Source organism: Pezoporus flaviventris, unplaced genomic scaffold, assembly GCF_033815535.1.
Source record: "Pezoporus flaviventris isolate CSIRO_AGI_PZ_B2104156 unplaced genomic scaffold, CSIRO_AGI_Pfla_v1 ptg000228l, whole genome shotgun sequence".
In the NCBI taxonomy this organism is placed as follows: domain Eukaryota; kingdom Metazoa; phylum Chordata; class Aves; order Psittaciformes; family Psittacidae; genus Pezoporus; species Pezoporus flaviventris.
This window is the reverse complement of record NW_026892776.1, coordinates 1,146,254-1,165,300: the sequence shown is the minus strand read 5'-3', so window position 1 is coordinate 1,165,300 and position 19,047 is coordinate 1,146,254. Positions and strand designations below refer to the sequence as shown.

At 54.8% G+C, this 19,047-nt stretch overlaps 1 protein-coding gene across 1 annotated transcript; it reads left to right on the top strand.

Moving 5' to 3' along the window:
• Positions 1-9,786: 9,786 nt before the first annotated feature.
• RBM15 (RNA binding motif protein 15) lies at positions 9,787-17,569 on the top strand. The gene has a single exon (XM_061442534.1). The coding sequence runs from the start codon at positions 9,892-9,894 to the stop codon at positions 12,760-12,762; it is 2,871 nt and encodes a 956-aa protein (XP_061298518.1). The 5' UTR covers positions 9,787-9,891; the 3' UTR covers positions 12,763-17,569.
• The last annotated feature ends 1,478 nt before the right edge of the window (positions 17,570-19,047 follow it).

Sequence of the window (19,047 nt, the reverse complement as noted above, 5' to 3'; positions counted from 1 at the left end):
GAAGTGCTGCGTGGTGCTAAGCCTTGCTGTTAGCATTCATTGCTGCGGAGGGAGCAGGCACGGCAAGCGCGGCTCCGTGGGGAGGGGGGAGCTTTTTAAAGCCATCACCTACGGCCACGCAACCTGTTATGAAAACTCTCTGCATAACCAGGATGGATTTGTTATGTGCGACAGGGGATGGGGGTAATTACAGGGAAATCACCATCTCTTGGCTGATAAGAGCCTGATGGGCTTGCTCTGGGAATTAGGGGGTCAGCGCAGTTGTTGTAGGTGGTTCCCCCCCCTCCCAGAGTGGGTTGGCAATCCAAGGGGCTGCCTGCCTCTCCTCAGGGGCACAGAGACGTGCTGGGTTAATGCCTGGCTAGGGAACAGAACACTTGATCATACCTTTGCCTGCTTGCTCTGCATTCACCCCCGGGCTCTGGGGAGGGGTTCGGCTCAGCTCTGCCTCCTTTGCCCCTGCCCACCAGCGTGGCCAGGAGGGCACGGGTGGGTTTTAGCACTGGGAGCTCCAATCGGGCCAGGACCTCGCTGTGGCAGGGGTTTGATGGGTGTAAAACAGGACCTGTGTGGCTAAGCTTTGGGTTTGGGTGGAAGGCGAGAGCCAGGAGGTGCTTTGATATGGGGGAAAGTCCTCGAGGTGGGGAAGAGCTGGAAGCATGATGAAGGCTTGGGTGGAAGTGCAGTCTGGGGAGCACTGCTTGGGGGGGAGTTTAGGAAGGGATTAATGGGCACCATGATCATTGGGATGTCCCCATGGACACGAGGAAGAGGGGATTTAGCCTGGTACAGCACAGAAGCCACAGTCCCTTTGGTCTTCATCTCTCCCTTCTGCTCAGCAGCTTCCCTGTACCCCATCCCACCCCTCTCCTACCCACCTCAGCCCCATTCTCTTGGTCGGGACATCCCCTGCCCTGTAGTTCTTGGGGCACAGCACCACTGAGTGACCGTGCCACTACTTCTAACTATGCCAGTACCTGCCCTTGGTCAACCCAACCACCCAAGGTAAAGATCTCAAGAGCTTCTGCAAGACCAAACCGAGTTGCAAAGAGGTTTTGCTGCATTTAGGTATGGTTTTTTCCTCCCTCCTGCACAGAGAAGCTTGGGGAGGAGAAAGGACAAAAGCACCTGAGGAGCCTTTGGGGCTGGATCTAGGCTCTGGGCAGTGTGGGGACCTCACCTGCTGCTGGAGAAGGGCAGTGCAGGGATGGGAGACCAGGCTGACCTCATGGAGACATCCACAGACTGGCTTCCCTCCTTTCTGACTTGGTTCAAATGAAGCCATCTGCCCCCATGAAAGGGTGAATTCCCTCTGCTGCTGCCTGTGTCCCTGTGGGGACAGTGGCTGGAGGAGCAGGGGGAGATGGTGAATGACACCCATGGAAGCGGGTGCCATCTCCCCTTCTGCATCGCAGGGATCAGCCCCATGCAAACCGGAGCTGGTCACCTGGGAAGGTCACAGCCCGGCTGCTGGTGCTGGAGGAGGGCTCGGGACTGGTCTCTAATCCATCCAATGAAGCTGAGCGTGGTGTGACCTTCCTTGGTGCGTGTCCTTGGGAGTCCTTTTCCGGATGGCAGCGCCTGGTTGAGTGTGAGAGCTCTGACAGTGACGCCGCAGCTTGGAGGATGGGAGGGATGCAGGGGCCGGAATGAAGGCTCTGGAGCTGCCATGGGGAACAGCAACCCAGGGAGGGCTGAAGCAGGACCTGGATTAGCTCAGGGTGGGATCTAGCTTGATTTCTGCCTCTGGAAGTGGTGCCTGCAGAGGGGGGAGATGCGCACTGCTCTGGTGGCTGAGGGAGGAACTTCCCCCTTGGAGTTCAGCTTGGAAAGACCTTCCTGGTCCTCCAGGGATGGCTTCAGAGGAGAAGCCTGCTCTGGGAGAGCACCTCCAGTCGAGGTGGGGGAGACTGTGCTCCCTCGGGGCAATGTGGGGCCAGTATCAAACCCTGCTGTGGGTTCCCAGCTGGGTACGCTCATCGTGGGGCTGCATCCTCTGGAAGGATCCCACATCTACCCTGTGCTGAAATACAGATGCAGGAGTTGATGGAGCATCTCCAGGGCTGAACGTGCAACAGGGCTTTCAAAGGACCTTGGCTGAGAAGTCTCATTTACAGCTCATGCAGCTTAGTTTGCTGTGAATGCTCCAAGCGTGGTGGTAATTGCAGAGCGAAGGTTACCAGCAGCCTCTACCTTGGGATCATTGGGATCACCAGGGAAGAGTAACTGGGGGGGGGGGGGGGTCTTCGAGCTTTCTGGAGGGATTCGGAGCAAAATGGAAGCTCTCAGTGTCCTCAGCCCCCGGGATGTGCTTGCTCCTGTGCGTGTGGATCCTGCCTCATGGGATGCTTGGGAGGACCCTGATGGGTGAATCTCATCAGTGATACCCTGGATGGTGCAGATGCAGGTTAAAATCCTGCCCTGGGGATGAGGGAGTGCCCTGGGAGATGGGACCTCTGCAGGGACCCAGTATCTCCCTGGGATCCCCATTTCCTGCTTTCCTCAGTGCTCGTCTGTATTTTCTGAGGGAAGGCAGGGATGGGAACACCACACAGAAGGAACAGGAGCATTTCTCCCTTTCCTGTTCAAGCCTGCAAACAATCCTGCTGCTCCCCACTCCGGCCACCCAAAGGAGCCAGGCAAAATCCCCACAGCCACATTCCTTAGGGAATGCCCAAAGCAAAGCAGTCGGGATCTGCTGCAGGGGGAGCTGGGATGGAGCTGGGAGTTAAGGGACAGATGGTGAGGGTGAGGGGCAGAGCCTGAAGGGCTGGGAAGATGAATGAGCCCAAGATGAACGACTGTGGCATCCCAAGGGCATCAGTGGGAAGAGGATGGGGAAGGAGACGGTGGCAGAGAGGAAAGGGTTAACCCAGCAAAGCAGTTTCTCCTCAGCAGCAAAGGTTTGGGGTTTCCACTCAGTTTTCCTTCCCTCCTGGCAGTGTTGAGGTGCAATAACCCCACGTTATTGCAGATGGACACACGTCCCTTCCCCTAAGGAACACCACCCCTTCCATCTGCAGGGTCTATGCGTGGCTCACGGCCAGGAGGCACCAGGGGCCTTGTTACCTCCAGCAATGGGTGATTATCTGCATGTGTCAGACGGGGGGGAATTGAGGATGTGAAGCAGTGAAGTGGTTTGGCCCAGGGTGGAAGGTAAATTGGGGTTTGGGCTATGGGTGGCCCCACTGTTTGCTCGCGGCAAGCTGGCTGCAGCAGGGATGTGTCTTTGCTTTTGAGCAGGTTGGCCTAAAGCATCAGCACTGTGAGCACATCCCACCCTGACCATGCAAGCTGAATCTAGTGTAAGACTCCAGAGGGGCCAAAAGCTCCACTGGGTGCCTGGGTAGGGCTACAGATGGGAATATTCCACCCTGGTTGCTCTTGGCCGGTGATGAGCAGCGTAATAATGATAAGCGGGATGGACCCTGATGTGCTTTGCCCCCAGCTGCTATTCTCAGCTGTGGCTGCTCTTTTTTGGGCTGGTTTTTGTCCTCAGCCAGTCAGGCACCCATCAACCAGACAGGGAAGATGAAAATGAGCTCCCGTCCTCTGCGGAGGAGAAGATCAGGGAGAGACAACGGAAGAAAAGTGAGGGAAATGAAGCAGAAATAGCTCCAGGGGTCATTTAAAAATATCCCCATGCCTCCCTTAAATACATCTTCAGTCAGGATTCATGGTCCATGCTTGAGGGAGCTCCAGGCACCAAATGTGCAGAGTGGTTCTTGATAAAGACCCACGGCATCTAGCACAGCTTAGAGGGAAAGGAGGCTTGCGGGATGGAGATGAGGTTCCTCTCAACCACCCTCCTGTGCCCATCAGCTGCACCCGCACTGCATGAAGCCAGGCGTTGAGCCTTTTGGGTCTCTCAACCAAGGTTCTTTTCCATCAACAGCCCAAATCCAGGCTCCTGCTGATGGAGCAGGGCTGGCAATGCAACCCTCTGATGGGTTCTCACCAGCCTGCGTGCAGCAGCTTTGTGCTGCCTCCACCCTGTCCAGTTGGTTTTCCTCCTTTGGGAGTAACCTGCCCTGGTCCCTCCGCCCGGGTGAGGACAGCCCAGCTTGGGTCCTTGTCCCCATGAAGGCTGGGAGCCAACAAGGAGGTGTTGGACTGAGCCCAGCTCTTCTGGAAGTGAACTGCTGATGCACCAGACAGAGGGATAGAGAGGCACAGAATTCCATCTGTAACACAGTGCCCATGAGGGGACATGAGTGGCAGGTTTGGTTCCACAGGAAGAAGAGCATGAAGCCACCACAGTGATGCTGCTGTGTGTGAAGGAGCCAGGAGCAGCTCTATGTCCCTCACACCAGCTGGTCCATTGGCATTGAGATCCCAAAGTGTTTCCCAGCTCTCAGTCCTTTAGAAGCAAGAAGATCCCCTTGTTCCTAGGAGCTAAAGACCCCTCTGGAGAGCAGCTCTCACTGCTCAGTCCCAGCTCTACCCCAGGAGCTTCATGATCAGCCAGAGCCCATGAATTATTCACCACCCCTTGGTGTGGAGCATCCCGTTACACTGCGGACAAGGGTCTCCTTGAGCAGCAAAGCCTTGCCCAGAGCTATCAGTTGGAAACCCAAGACGTCGAGGGAGTTCAGCTCGCACGTTCCTTCCTCTGGTCCAGGACTGCTCTGATGGCAAAGTCAGGTGGGGTTTTGACTTTGGAGCCCCGAACGAAGGTTGACGGGTGTCTCCTTACAGACCTGCGGGCTTTATTGATTGTCTCCTGCCTGAGTTTCCACCCTGCCCAGGTTGTAGCTGCTCCCCTCGAGGTGACAAATGGAGCTGTCAGCCTATGGTGTAGTTTAATTGCCATCTTTCCCTCCTGCTTAGTAGCACGAAGACGTGATGAACCTGTGCTGGAGTACCTGGGATGCGCTGGTGGGCATTTGGTGCTTGGTGGGGGCATCGTCCATCGCAGTCTACCTGGCACAGAAAACCCCCTCTGAAAACCCCCAGTGTGGGGAAACAGGCACTGGAGCTGGGTAGGAGGTGGGAGATCGCTCACGGGTGACAGGGAAAAGAAAGTAGTGTTGGGCTGCCTGGGCATGGCAGGGATGGTGGGGTGGGAAGGGGGTAACTAGGGAAAAACCAGGGCGTTTTGTGGTCGGCACGTGAGTCCTCCAGGCACCTTCTGGGCTCCTCGCATTTCAGCACAACACCTTTGTCACTTGGGAAGCAGCTGGGAGGGAGGGAAGATGTCGTGAAGACTTGGTCTCTGCTCCCCTAGGGCTGCAGGTGAAGATGCCCTGAGGGGCCAGGAGAGGCTGTGCTGTTCGGTGGGACACTCTCTGCTCCCACTGCTGCTGGAGCACGGCACAGGGAAGAGCTGCGAGATGTGACAACCACCACCCTGAGGACTAAAGGGAGACGTGGGATGGTGGGAAACAAGGTTCAGATCCTTTCAGGGGCAGAAGAGAGGTGCAAGGTGCCATCTCCTTGGTCCCCTGTGTGAGCACTGGGCTCTCACCAGCTCCTGCCCAGCCTCTCCCTTCCCTTGTGCAGTAGGAAGCAAAACTGGGCTCCTCTGAGCACAGGCAGTGATTGGAAGGCAAAGGAACCAGCTTGCAGATGGACTGGAGGTGACGCGAGCCAAACCACCTGAAGCCCATGGATATACACAGCTCCGCAGGGCTCTGCTTGGCTCCCTCGGGCTGCATCCCTGCAGGAGGAGCCCTGCCACGAGGGACCAGGGACGGGCATCCAGAACCAGGTGCCTACATCCTGTAGGAACATCCGTGTGCTGAGCAGGGCCATTTCCCTCTGTACCTCGGGGGTTTATTCTTGCCTCTCCGTTTATCTCTGACTCTCGGGTGGAAGCCGCAGCGTGGGGCCGGAGCCCATTCCTGAGCTGCAGTTGCCCTCTGCCGGCAGCGGGACGGGCACGGAGCGAGGAGAGCCCCGGGACGTGGTGCTGCGATGCCCGTGGCAGGAGGATGGGGAGCACCGGGGGGGCCTGGGGCTGCTCCTTGTGAGGATGCTCCAGGAGGCCGATGGGGCGCAGGGATCACCCTGCTCGGGGAACCGCTGCAAAAGCCGTCCCCAAAGTCCTTGGAGCAAAGGGAGCCTGGTTTAGGCAGTGGTTAACACCAGCAGAGGCACAGAGGGGAGGGGGAAGAGGCTTGAACATGACCCCATCTCGCTGCCTGCGAGTGCTGGATGCTGCTTTCCCGGCTGCAGGAAGGAATCTGCTCTGTGCTGGCTCCCCTCGAGCTGCCCCTGGTCGGCTGCCAAACCTCACCCCGCAGGGTGGGTGCTCTCCAGTTGGGTTTCTTGATCCTGGTGGCAAAGGCGAGGGCTGCGCTGCTGTGGGGGTCAGCAGGAGAAGCGCTTTTGCCTTCCCCCCCCCGGGTCAGAGTGTGCGAGAGCTCACGTCTGGGCTGGCAGCTCCCGTCCCGGGAGGGCTCTTGTGGCCTCGCCTGAGTGAAGCTAATGTATTCCAGCGTCTCTAATGGGCAGCTAGGAGACAAGCACCGCTCCAGGAAGAAAGGCAGCTCGCCTGAATGCAGAGCTGCAACCAAGCAAGTCCCTCCCCAGCTGAGATGCTCTCAAACCTGCCTGTGTTGATGGGCTTTGGGATCCTGCCAGGGAGCTTCTCCTCCTCCATCATTGACCTGTTCCTCTGCGATCATAGAATCCCAGAATGGTTTGGATTGGAAGGGGCCTTAAAGCTCCTCCAGCTCCAGCCCCTGCCACGGGCAGGGACCCCTTCCATAGAGCAGCTTGCTCCAAGCCCCTGTGTCCAACCTGGCCTTGAACACTGCCAGGGATGGGGCAGCCACAGCTTCTCTGGGCACCCTGTGCCAGCGCCTCAGCACCCTCACAGGGAAGAGCTTCTGCCTTAGATCCAACCTGAACTTCCCCTGTTTCAGTCTGAACCCATCACCCCTTGTCCTATCACTGCAGTCCCTGATGAAGAGTCCCTCTTCCCTCATCTCCAGCAGGGATTTGCAAGGCAGATGCACAGTTACCCCCCACCACCACCCCGAGAATCCTTTTTTTGCAGGAAACCAGCAGCTTTCTTTGGTTCTGCAACACAACACAAGTATCCTCCCGGATGAGCCCAGCTCCGCAGAGGGACCGGGGTGCCCAACTCCCATGGCCACCAAATGTAATTAGATGTGTATATCTAGGCCAGGGGCTCAAGGGCCAGTTGGCACCTTAATTATTCATACACATACATATAAGTGCAGACAGAGCGCTCTTTATCCAGCCTGGGCCTGGGGGGGGGGGGGGGGGGGGGGGAGATTCCTGCTTACTCCAGGCCTTCTCTGGCAAAGCACGACCCTCTCTGGTGCTGTGTTGCCTTTTCCCAGTGCCACAGCCTGCTCCAAACTGCGAGTGCCCCCAACCCAAGGCACTGCAGAGATCCACATCGATGCTGCCTGATGCAGAGGTGCAAAAAGCCAGAAGGAGAAGAGCCTCCCCTTGGAAGGAGCGGGTCGGGAGGCTTGGAATCAGATGAAGTGCCTGTCAGGACACTGTCCCTGCAGGGATGTGCCCCAGCGCTCCCCCAAGGTGTCTTTTGCTCCGTGACTCATCAGCTGAGGAATTCCAATGCCTGTCTTTTGCTCCCAACCAACCCCAGGCACCACAAGGAAGCGGTTTGAGGACCTTGGTCTCTATCAGTAGCTCTTTACAAGTGATGCATTTCCTCCCGAGGCACTGGAGCTCTGCCAGGTTTTATCGGATGTAACCTCAGAGATGAAGCTGAAACGCGGCAAAATAAGGCTCTTGCTCTAGTGGAAGGTGCCCCTGCCCATGGCAGGGGGTGGAACTGGATGAGCTTATGGCCCCTTCCAACCCAAACCATTCCAAGGCTATGATAAGCTTCTCTGACCCACATCCACCTCATTGTTTCTGTCTTCCATATACCTGATGATAATCATCTCCACAGCACCCGTGTCATCGCGGGTCCATCTCTGTTACACCCATGGGGTTAACTCAGCGCTGTTACGTAGGAGGCTCTCATTTTCAGAAGCTCAATATGGATTTCAAACACAATTTCTATCACTCCCAGCTCTATATTTAGCCACCAGCTATTTACCCACCACTGAAAAGCCACCCACAGCTTCAGGAGCCTCTGTGCCGTCGCTGTCAGCAGCAGATGATATGACAGGCAGAAATGCAGTCTAATGGACTGCTATTAAAACCAAATCAGATTCAGTTCTCCCTGTGTTGGACTGAGCCGGTCCTGGGGAGCGATCTTGTTTCCATGGGGTGACACAGAGGCGCGAGGACATTTCTCTCCGAGGCATAGCAAGGGAACATTGCGCTTTCTCCTCCATGCACTTCAAACCACTTAGGCTGTGATTATAAAACAGGGCTCCTGGGGGCTGGAGCATCGCTGGATAAATGAGGTTCTGCTGCAGCGCGGCTGCAGGGCTGTGTTTTCCTCCTCAGGTACTGCTGGAGTTCATAGATCACAGAACCCCAGCCTGGTTTGGGATGGAAGGGACCATAAAGCTCATCTAGTCCCACGGGCAGGGACCCCTTCCACTGGAGCAGCTTGCTCCAAGCCCCTGTGTCCAACCTGGCCTTGAGCACTGCCAGGGATGGGGCAGCCACAGCTTCTCGGGGCACCCTGGGCCAGCGCCTCCGCACCGTCACAGGGGTGATCATCGCTGCGTTCTGATGCAGAGCACAGGGGTAGGTCCGCAGCTCAGCCCTGGAGGTGGGGCACTGGGGTTTGGGGAGGGGGGGACTGATGAATTTGAGGGGATTGCTCATGATTTATGGGTGTTTTCAGAAGGCTGAAACCAAACCTGCCCTTTCCCACCCCTCACCTCCTCCGGAGCCGCAGCTCCCGAGTGAGCCCGGGCACGGATCAGTGGAACGTATGTTCTGTTATAACGGGGATCGCTGCGAATGGTCTGAGCGCCTGGACAGAGGCAGCTCCATCGAGGCTGCACCCTGCTCCTCCTCCCCCGGCTCCCACACCCACACCGAGCCCCGGGGCTCCCGCAGCAGCTCCGGTAGCGTTTGCTCCGCGGCCGGGCTCAACGCCGCGGCCTGAGGGGACGGGCGGACAGCGCCAACCCCCTCCGCTCCGCGCCGCACCACGGCGCCGTCTGAGCCAGGCGCCCCCGCCACACAGCGAGCTCTACCGGGGAACCGCCCTCTTCCCAGCACTGACCAATCAGAGTGAGAACAAGCGTGACTGATAGCAGCTTTACCCTATCCCCAAGTGACTGACCGCATCCAATGAGATGCCTGGGGAGATTTTTCTGGCCCAATGATAAGCGAAGGGCGGGGCTTGGGAGCGGCGTGGGTTTCAGCCAACCAGAGCCGCCTAGGGGGGAGCGGAGAGCTGACCAATGAGGAGAGGGGCGGGGATAGAGAGGCTCGCGAGAGTTTGAGAGGGACGACGGGAACCCGCTTCTAAGTGAGCGGGCCAATGGGGAAGGGCGGGGCGGGGCCGCAGCGCGGCTATGACAACAGACAGGTAAGAGAGCCAATCAGAAGGAGGAAATAAGTTCGGCCCAATAGCCAATGAGCAGGAAAAGTCCTCCCACGGTCTTAACGCTATGATTGGCAGCCAAAACTCCCCAATCAGAAGGCCGCGCCCTTTCTAACTGCCCAATGAGCAAGCGGGGCGGGGAGGAGTGTGAGGGCGGGCTTTTCCCGCCCCCCTCCTAGGGCGCGCGAGGCCGGCCGGGGGAAAGACAGAGCGCTGAGCCAATCGGAGAGGGCGGAGCGAGGGGATGGGCGGGGCTTCGCTCTCGTTGGCCAATGAGAACGGCGGGCTGCCGCCGAGAGACCAATGGGTGGCGGGGTGGGCGGGGCCCGCTGCGGCCGCGGCTTCCAAGATGGCGGCGGGTGCGTGAGCGCGGCGGTCAGTCAGTCGGTGAGGCCGCCGGCGGGAGCAGGGCCGGGGCCCCGCCGCCCGCCGCCATGAAGGGCAAGGAGCGCTCGCCGGCTAAAGCCAAGCGTTCGCGGGGCGGCGGCGGCGAGGACTCGGCCTCCTCCTCCTCGTCGGCGCGGGGCGAGCGGAGCAGCAAGAAACCGAGCGGCTCCGGCGGCTCCAACGGCAGCGGCGGCAAAGCGGCGGCACCGGCGGCCTCCAACGACAGCAACAGCGGGAGCAGCCGGCGGGCCCCGCACGCGGACAAGGCCGGGCGCGCCGGCAGCCGCGAGTACGAGACCGGGACGGCGGCGGCGGGCGGCGGGGGCAGCCGGCATGGCTACGGCAGCGGGAAAGCGGCGGAGGCGTCGCGCAGCAGCAGCAGCCGCGGCGGAGGGGGTGAGTCCCGCGCTCCGGCAGCGGCCCCGTCCTCCTCCTCCTCCGAGTCGGGCGGCGGCGAGTACAAGACGCTGAAGATCAGCGAGCTGGGCTCGGCGCTGAGCGACGAGGCGGTGGAGGACGGGCTCTTCCACGAGTTCAAGCGCTTCGGCGACGTGAGCGTCAAAATCAGCCGCCTCCCGCCCGGCACCGGCGCCGCCGACGAGCGCGTGGCCTTCGTGAACTTCCGCCGGCCCGAGGACGCCCGCGCAGCCAAACACGCCCGCGGCCGCCTCGTGCTCTACGACCGCCCGCTCAAAATCGAAGCCGTCTACGTGGGGAGCGGCGCGGGGAGCAGCCGGCGCCGCGGCAGCCGCTCCCCGGCCCTGCTGGAGAAGGAGTCTCCCTATGGCACGGCAGCCGTAGGGGTGGCGGCGGCGGCGGCGGCAGCGGCCGTGCGGCACCCTCCGGCCGGGGCGACGCAGCGGGCGCTGTCCCCCGCGGGGAGCGGCGGGGCCCTGGGTTATCGAGACTACCGGCTGCAGCAGCTCGCCCTGGGCCGTTTGCCTCCTCCGCCCCCTCTGCCCAGGGAGCTGGAGAGGGAGAGGGACTACGGGGGTTTCTATGAAGCACGAGTGCGGCCGGCCTATGGGCTGGAGCGGGTGGCTGGTGTGGCGGCTGCCGGGGGCTTCCGTGGCGGAGGAGGTGGTGCTGGAGCTGCTGGCGAGGAGGAGATCAGCCCCGAGGACGACCAGCGAGCCAACCGCACCTTGTTCCTGGGCAACCTGGACATCACCGTGAGCGAGTCCGATTTACGCCGAGCTTTTGATCGCTTTGGGGTCATCACGGAGGTGGACATCAAAAGGCCGGGGCGTGGGCAGACCAGCACCTATGGGTTTCTTAAGTTTGAAAACCTGGACATGGCGCACCGGGCCAAGTTGGCCATGTCAGGAAAGGTGCTTCTCCGCAACCCCATCAAGATTGGGTATGGTAAAGCCACTCCGACCACCAGGCTCTGGGTGGGTGGCCTTGGGCCTTGGGTGCCCCTTGCTGCCCTGGCCAGGGAGTTTGATCGGTTTGGCACCATTCGCACTATTGATTACCGCAAAGGTGATTCTTGGGCTTATATCCAGTATGAGAGCCTGGACGCGGCGCAGGCTGCGTGCACCCACATGCGTGGTTTTCCTTTGGGTGGGCCGGATCGCCGGCTCCGCGTAGACTTTGCCGACACCGAGCATCGGTACCAGCAGCCCTACCTGCAGCCTCTGCCCTTGCCACCTCCCGCTCATTACGAGCTCGTGGCGGAGGCGGCTGCTTTTGGGGCTCACCGGGGAGCCCCACCTGATCCTCTTCGGGGGGCCCGGGACAGGACGCCACCATTACTCTATAGAGACCGTGACAGAGACCTTTATCCCGAGACAGAGTGGGTGGCCCCTCCACCCCCTGTACGGGATAGGAGTAATCGGGCAGCTGCCTATGACCCACTGGAAAGCCTGGAGCGCCGCCGGGATGGTTGGTCCTTGGAGCGGGACCGAGGGGAGAGGGAGTTGGGCAGTAGTAGTAGGGATCAGCCTAGGAAACGGAGACTGGCGGAGGATGGAGGCCGGCACTTGGACCGCTCTCCAGACAGCGAGCGCTCTTCTTCCTCCCGTAAGCGTCACTGTTTAACCACAACCTCCCCTCCGGACCGCAGCCCCGAGCTCCTTGGAGGGAGGGAGCGTTACAGTAGCGACCCCGAGCGCTCCTCCTCTCGCTTGCTCCTCTTGGAGCGGCCTTCTCCTGTCCGGGAATCTCGCAGGGGCAGCCTGGAGCGGGGGCAGAACGAAAAGCGCGACCGCAAGAATTCCGCCGAACGGGAGCGGAAACATCGCGCTTCCGCGGCAGCCGCCGCGCAGGAGTGCAAAAGTCCAGCCAAAAAGGATGAACGTGCTACGGAAGGAGGTGGTGGAGGCTCCCGCCTCAAACCTCCTCCTCAGAAACAGCAGCAGGACGGGGCGGCGCAAGCCGGGGGAGCCCCTAAGCTGTGCTTGGCTTGGCAGGGGATGCTCCTGCTGAAGAACAGCAACTTCCCGTCCAACATGCATCTGCTTCAGGGGGACCTCGGTGTTGCCAGCAGCCTCCTCGTGGAGGGAGCGACTGGTGGGAAAGTGGCTCAGCTCAAGATCACCCAACGTCTTCGCCTGGACCAGCCCAAGCTGGACGAGGTCAATCGCCGCATCAAAGTGGCGGGTCCCAACGGCTACGCCATCCTTTTGGCTGTGCCTGGCGCATCAGACAGCCGCTCTGCAGCCGGAGCTAGCGAGGCTGCCACCACCTCCACCCAGAGGCCACTCAGGAATCTGGTGTCCTATCTAAAGCAAAAGCAGGCTGCTGGGGTGATCAGCCTCCCTGTGGGGGGTAACAAAGACAAGGAGAACAGCGGGGTCCTGCACGCTTTTCCACCCTGCGATTTCTCCCAGCAATTCCTGGACTCCACGGCCAAGGCGCTGGCCAAATCAGAGGACGACTATCTGGTCATGATCATTGTCCGTGGGGCATCCTAAGGCCCTCGTGTTCTCTGTACCCAACCCTGCCTCTTCTTCCACACAGGCCCCTCCAGCGTGTGCCAGGTGCTATGGGATACAGCCTTAGCCAGCCCTGCTGTTGTTTTAAATTAGATCTTGATTTGTAGGTGACTTTTTTTTGCCCTGCCCGTTTTTCTGTTACTATGTGTTTTGTTTCTATAAAGTTAGAAGCCAGAAAGGTTGGATAGCCGATAGCAAGAATAGGGTACTTTGGGAATCCCCTGGCGGTGGGGACAGCAGGGAGGTTCGGCCTGCTTTGATTTACAAAAAAAAAAAAAAAAAGGAGAAAAAAAAAAGAAAAAGAGAGAAGTGGGGGTGGAGAGACCCAAATTCACCTCTTCTTAATCTCGATTCGTGTCCTTTTTTCATTTCATGTATTTTAAAAGCTCATCCTCAGAGTTCCAAAACCTCAAAAGACCAGATTTAAAGCACTCAGTTGAAGTGGGAAACCCCCCCCCCATCTTTACTAACAGACTGGTGTCATGGTTTTGTTTTGGAGTCCTTGAAATTCCATTGTGGCCTCAGGTCCAGCGGCCCCATGGGGGGCGTGCAATCCCGCTCCTGAGTGGTTTTCCCTTTGAGTTGCATGGCTCCGGGTTGATGTCCTCCAGGGGAGCAGCACCTGCTCTCGGGTACACTGCAGAGCATTGAATTCCTCTTTATTGGGTGTGTGAGGATCTCATCCAGCCCCTCCAAATGCATGCACTGAAAGTATGCTTTTTTAACAAGGTGTATTCCTCCTATTGCCCTCAGTTCTGTTGTATCCCATAAATGCACTTTGGGTTTGTAGCAGTGGCAATGGTTGGTAAAGAGCGGAGGACTTTGTTACAAACCATGAATGTCTTGTGCTTCCTCTCATATGCAAGAAACAAGGAGGTGCTTTAAGAAATAACTTTAGTTCTGTCGTGGGCTTTTGGGTTTTACTGCCTTTTTTTGCCCCCTTTTCAAAGAGTTGCAGGTACAGCACGGTCTGGTTCCAGAGTGCAAACTCTGAGCAAGTGTGCTTCTCTCCAGAGATGGTTTTAATTCTGTGAGAAGTTAATTACAGGAAAGTTCTCATTAACATTTTACCTCCTTGTTAATAGCAAGGAACTGCTGTCTGCTGGGGACTTTTCAGGTACAGTACAGTGGGCATTACATGAGGTTTTAGCATTTTATAAGCATCTGGAGGAAAATGGGGTTTAGCATCTTGGAGAAGTATTAAAAATACTCCAAGATGCTGAGGTTTGAGCTCTCATTCCTGTGATTCTAGGAGGAAACTTTGCTTATCGTTTTCTAAAGAACTTAGTTCATTTTCCCTTAGGCTTTTCCCAACTCATTGGGCACTTTTCTTCAGCTGCCTTGGCCACTGCTGATACAGGCATGAAGAAGGGATCTAAATCCCTGTTGTTTTGTTCAACAACTGAGGGGATGTTGCAGCTGGCTTCCAAACTGCAGTGTAAATCTGACTGTATCTATTTACAGGCCTCCAAATTGTAATCTTGCACTTAAACCCAGAATGTAGCCTTGCACTTAGCCATGTTTTCAGAGACTTGGGCAGTGTAAAAGTGATGCTGCTTTTCTCAGTCCATCCTCTCATGTATTCCTTGGGTAGCTGCTACCCTGTGTTTTCTGTTTCAACTTGCACCTCGAGAATCGAGTTCAAAATGCAGAATGGTGCAAATAGCAGATGAAGGAGGAACTTGAATGTATTTTATGGGCACAACATGAAGTGTGACCGTACTTGCTTGATATTCACTGTCACAAGATGAATTTCTGTGCTAAGCTTTACTGAACCACTCGTAACAGGGTGCTTTGCTTTAAGTGGGCTTCAGTTTCCTTTATCTGACTGAGAACTTGCACGTGGCAGCGTATCTTGAAACCAGATTTTGATTTTATAGCTACTTTTCTTTTTCTATGGAAACACAAAAGCCTCATTTAATGCTCTGAAATGTTTGAGGGTAAACTCCAGGATTTCTGGTTTGTCCTTCAGCGTGAATGTAAATCGGTCTCAGAATTCAGCTGTTCATCTTACTATTAACAATGAGAGTCTATCCAAATGACACTGGTAACTCGCATAATGATTTGTTTTGGAAGATACAACTTACTTACCACTTGTTGCAAAGAATGTCTGTTTTAATTCGAGCAGGTGCCTGTTGTGTGCCAGCGGCTTACCAACACTGCTGCGAACTCGCTTGAGGTGCTGAGGGGGTTTTCTCATTGCATCTGACCCAAGTCGCTTGCAAGCGTGGAGTTTTAAAGCCAACAAACTTGAACTGCTGGGAATTCAAACCTGCCCCAAATCAAAAAGTATGAAAGAAGCACTAATGTTGTTTGTGTTCAACATTTACACTTGCTGAGGACAGTGTTTGTTATGCTGATACGCAGCAGGCACCTGCTTTTAAAACCTGTAAAACTTGGGGTCAACATGGCTTGTCAAAGCAAACTCGGTATGGGAACCCTTTTGGAAAGAGCATCCTAGGTGCACTTCCCTTTTTCCTTGTAAAATAGAGGTGGTTGTACCTGCCACGGCCTTTCATGAGTCCAAATTGGGCTGTGCTGGAGGGTAAGAAGGACCAGGCGAGGCTGTATTTGACTCCAGGTTTTCTGGTTCCTTGCGGAGTACCTGCTTCTTTAAATCTGGTTGATTTGTGGTTGCTGCTCTGTTTTGTAAGCAAGGATTTTAACACCCTTTGAGGGTTCTTAAGTGTCCAAACTTAGTTGACTGGCAACATTTTGTTTCGCCAGCACTGAAGTTGATGTGCTGCCATCAAGGCTGGTGCAGCTTGGTTGGCTGTGCTTTTCTCTTAGGCTCTGAAGTGTGCACCATTGGAGTAACTGTCCACTAAACGTCGGCTTGGCCAGGGCTGAACAGAAGTAGAAGTGTAATACCACTTGTGTATAGAGCAAAACAGATGTAGCAGACTTCAGCTCTCTCACTGTGTTCAGCATTTACGTTGCTCTTAGCAGAGAGCTCAGTGTTTCTTCCACCGTTGTGTGCAGCTGCTGTTCCGCTATTTCATGCGTTTGTTGAATTAGCGTGGAAAAAGGATGTCCTTTTCCTGAATCATTTCATAGTTTTTGCTTTATGCTTTGGGGAAAGAACCTCAAATGACTCAGACTTTTGTTTAAGGTTTTATTACTGGCGGTTTTATTTTGCATTGGAAACTTTATGCAACTTCCTTGGCTGCCGGCCAGTGGCTTTGTTTGCTCCCGTCTCGTGTGCAGTCTGCTGTTCTCTGGGACTGCGGCGTGAACGCTGATGTTACCCTCAACTCCAGAGGTCTCAGGCTTCTGGGTTACAAATAGCATCGTAGAGAGAAGGGTGTTACATGCCAGGCTCACAAACCTCGCCTTCTCTCTTATTTTATCAACAAGGATGTTAAAGGATTGAAGTGTTTTGGTGCCTGGTGAGCGGAGAAGAGAGCGCTCTATTTCTTGCATTGGTTGAGGAGCCATCTGGTTGATGGTAACTGAAGTGAAAGGCCTTAAAGTATTAATGGGGAGGAGGGACTCAAAATTGGGAAGACAGGCTCAAAACTTCTGAGGACTCAGGGAAAAAAATGGCTTGGGAAATCACAGTTCCTGGCTTTAAGCAAACCAGTGTTGAGGGCAGTGCTCCTGGGGAGTCTGCTGTGTGCCTGTTGAAGTGGAAGACGTTCTTGCTGTTTGACTAATAGAGCTTTTGGGGTTCTTTCCCTTTTGTCTCTCCCCTTAGTACTTTCTGCAGATAGCACCAAAGGACACATATTCCAGTGAGTTATAAACGGAACGACTGGGTTGAGGTTTTGCATTAGGCTTAAAGCAGACCGTATGGTTTGGAGAATGGTTCATGGAATATTCAACTTCCCGCAGTTTTGATTGTGTGAAAATGATGGCTGAGAAATAGTACTTGAATAGTAACACTTCTGAAATCTATTAGGTGTGTCTTTGATTTAACCTTTTCTTTCATATTGGAGTTTTCTGCTGTTAGAATTCCACAGCAAAACGAGAACAAAAGGAACGTGGAACACTACATTTCCTATTTCTGTTGCAAAGTTGCCTTCAGGAATTGGTCTTTTGAGGAAAGCCAACTGAATTATCCCCAATTCCGTTGGTTTTTCTCTGGGTTAATTATTTTCATGTGTCCCATTAACTGTTACTGCAAGTTGAATAATCATCAGTACTGTAAGCCTAGTTTAACCTTGGTGCAAAAAGGAGCCCTGCACTACTTGTTCTGTGTCTATACCTAGGTGACTTCATTTCAAGGTTTCGTGCCCATGGGTGGTATTGGTGCTTTTTGAAGTCCAAGTAGAACATTCAGAAAGGCCTCATAGCTCTTTATATTCATCTGTATAATGTAGGGAGGGGAAAAAAGAAAAGAAGCAAATCTGTTGTATACATTTGTATTGAAATAACATTTTCTTTCCTCCTGCAAAGCAAAAGCTGGTGGACTGCAGAAGACAACCGCATGGGATACCAAGCTCTAATGGACCTTTGGGAAGAGAAGCTGTGGCTTATGTGGAATTTACATGGGCCTCTCGATGGAAGAAAGCTTATCTGTTTAGTATTTGTGCATTTTACTAAAATGGCAGCTTAAAAAAAAAAAAAAGTTGTGTATCTGCTATTGTGATGCCAATGCCCGTGTTTTAAGTGGAAAAAAAAAATGACCTCTTTGCTTTGTGCTGTGTACACAAGATTGCTGGAAAAGTAAAGGAATACCCTTTTTATGGCTCACACAGCTTAAAAGTAGCTGTCACTCAAAACATGCGCTCACAGTTGAGCTGATTTTGTTTCATTCTAAATAAATTGTTTCTTTTGAGGAAAAGTTGGTTTTTCTGCCTGGAAGTGAATTGACGACAAACGTTGTGACCCCCTTTGTTTGCAGCGGAGGGGTTCCGTGCTGCTGCTGCTGCTCACTGCTTGATCTCATAGTTGTGGGTCTTGAGCGAGAAGCGACGCTTTGGCCTTGACCAGCCTCGTGTACCCGAGCGGAAGGAATCTAGTTGATTGTCGTGCCGTGGCCCCCCCTTTGGCGGCAGTGAAAAAGGGGGGCACTTGCTGCTTTACTCCTCACCTTGACGGGGAAGCGGTGCTGATGCTGGCATGCAAGAAGCAGGGAAGCACCGCCCTGCATCTGAGAACGGTGGCCAAGTCTGGGGCTTCGCTGGTTCGAAGAGCTGGAGTTGCTGAATTTTAAGTTTGTGATTTCTTTTGTTCACCCACCACGTTTGGCTTTAGTTTTGATTCTGTCTTTTTTTGGTTGTTTTTGGTTGTTTTTTTTTGTTGTTGTTTTTTTGGTTTTTAAGTTTGAAGAGGAAAAAAAAAAAAAAAGCCTTGCACGTTAAAAAAACCAAAACGTTTTGCACCAAAAATGCCAAAAGAAAAAGAGAAATGAGTCCTTAAAAAAGTGTTTAAATGATGTTAAATAAAAGCCTTTCCTGACACGCGCGAGGCGCTCCTCCGTCTCCTGGGGCTCTTCAACAGTTATGCAGTGATGGGTTTAGTGCTGAATGGATGAAGAGTTCCTGAGAGCTAGAGTCGGTAATTTAAAAACCTTTGCGTTGGTGTCTCAGTGCCTTATTTTGACCGGTTTTGAAGCAAACGGTTCCACACGCCTCGGATGTGCATGCACCCTGATCGCGCCCCAGGTACGGCTGCGGCTTTGGCTTGCAGTCGCCTCCCTGTGTAGTACAGATGGTGAGAGGAGAAAAGAGGCGGCCTGACAATGTTGTGTGCTGTAGTTGCTGCATTCTCCTGGTACTGGGGGCTCCTGAGGTGTGGATGGCTGTTCCAGTGCAGGAGTACAACTCCGTGTTGGCTACAGGAGACTTCGGGGCACGTTTGACAACCGCAGCTATCAAGAGGAAGCTAACACTGCTGCATCGTTGGCTTCAGAAACCTCTCGTGGTTATGCTGTCTGTTAGAATTAATGTGACATGCAGATGAAGACACCTTGAAATGCAAGCTTGCCCTTGATTGCCTTGACATACTTTAACCTCCTGTGGATAACGAACCTAGTGCTGTCCTGCAGCCATGCGGGACCATTGCTAGGCTGTGCCTTTCACCAAAAGGATGCCATGGTTGTGCTCTCCAAGGTTCCTGGGGCAGAGAGCTGTGTAAATCCCTAAAACAGGTAAGGGGGTTTAAGAGGTTGAACTGAATTGTAATGTAAAAGAAGATGGTTTTGTTGTTCGCCTTTTTGTCCTCTCGGTTCTCCAGTATACTGACTGTTACTAACATACTTGCTTTGGATAATGTGCTGCTCCATCCTCTCTGGGGATGGGAATGAAGGAACCAACTCTT

Bases quoted from the DNA above. Each gene is read 5' to 3' on its own strand.
- RBM15 (XM_061442534.1), top strand. From the start codon at position 9,892: ATGAAGGGCAAGGAGCGCTCGCCGGCTAAAGCCAAGCGTTCGCGGGGC.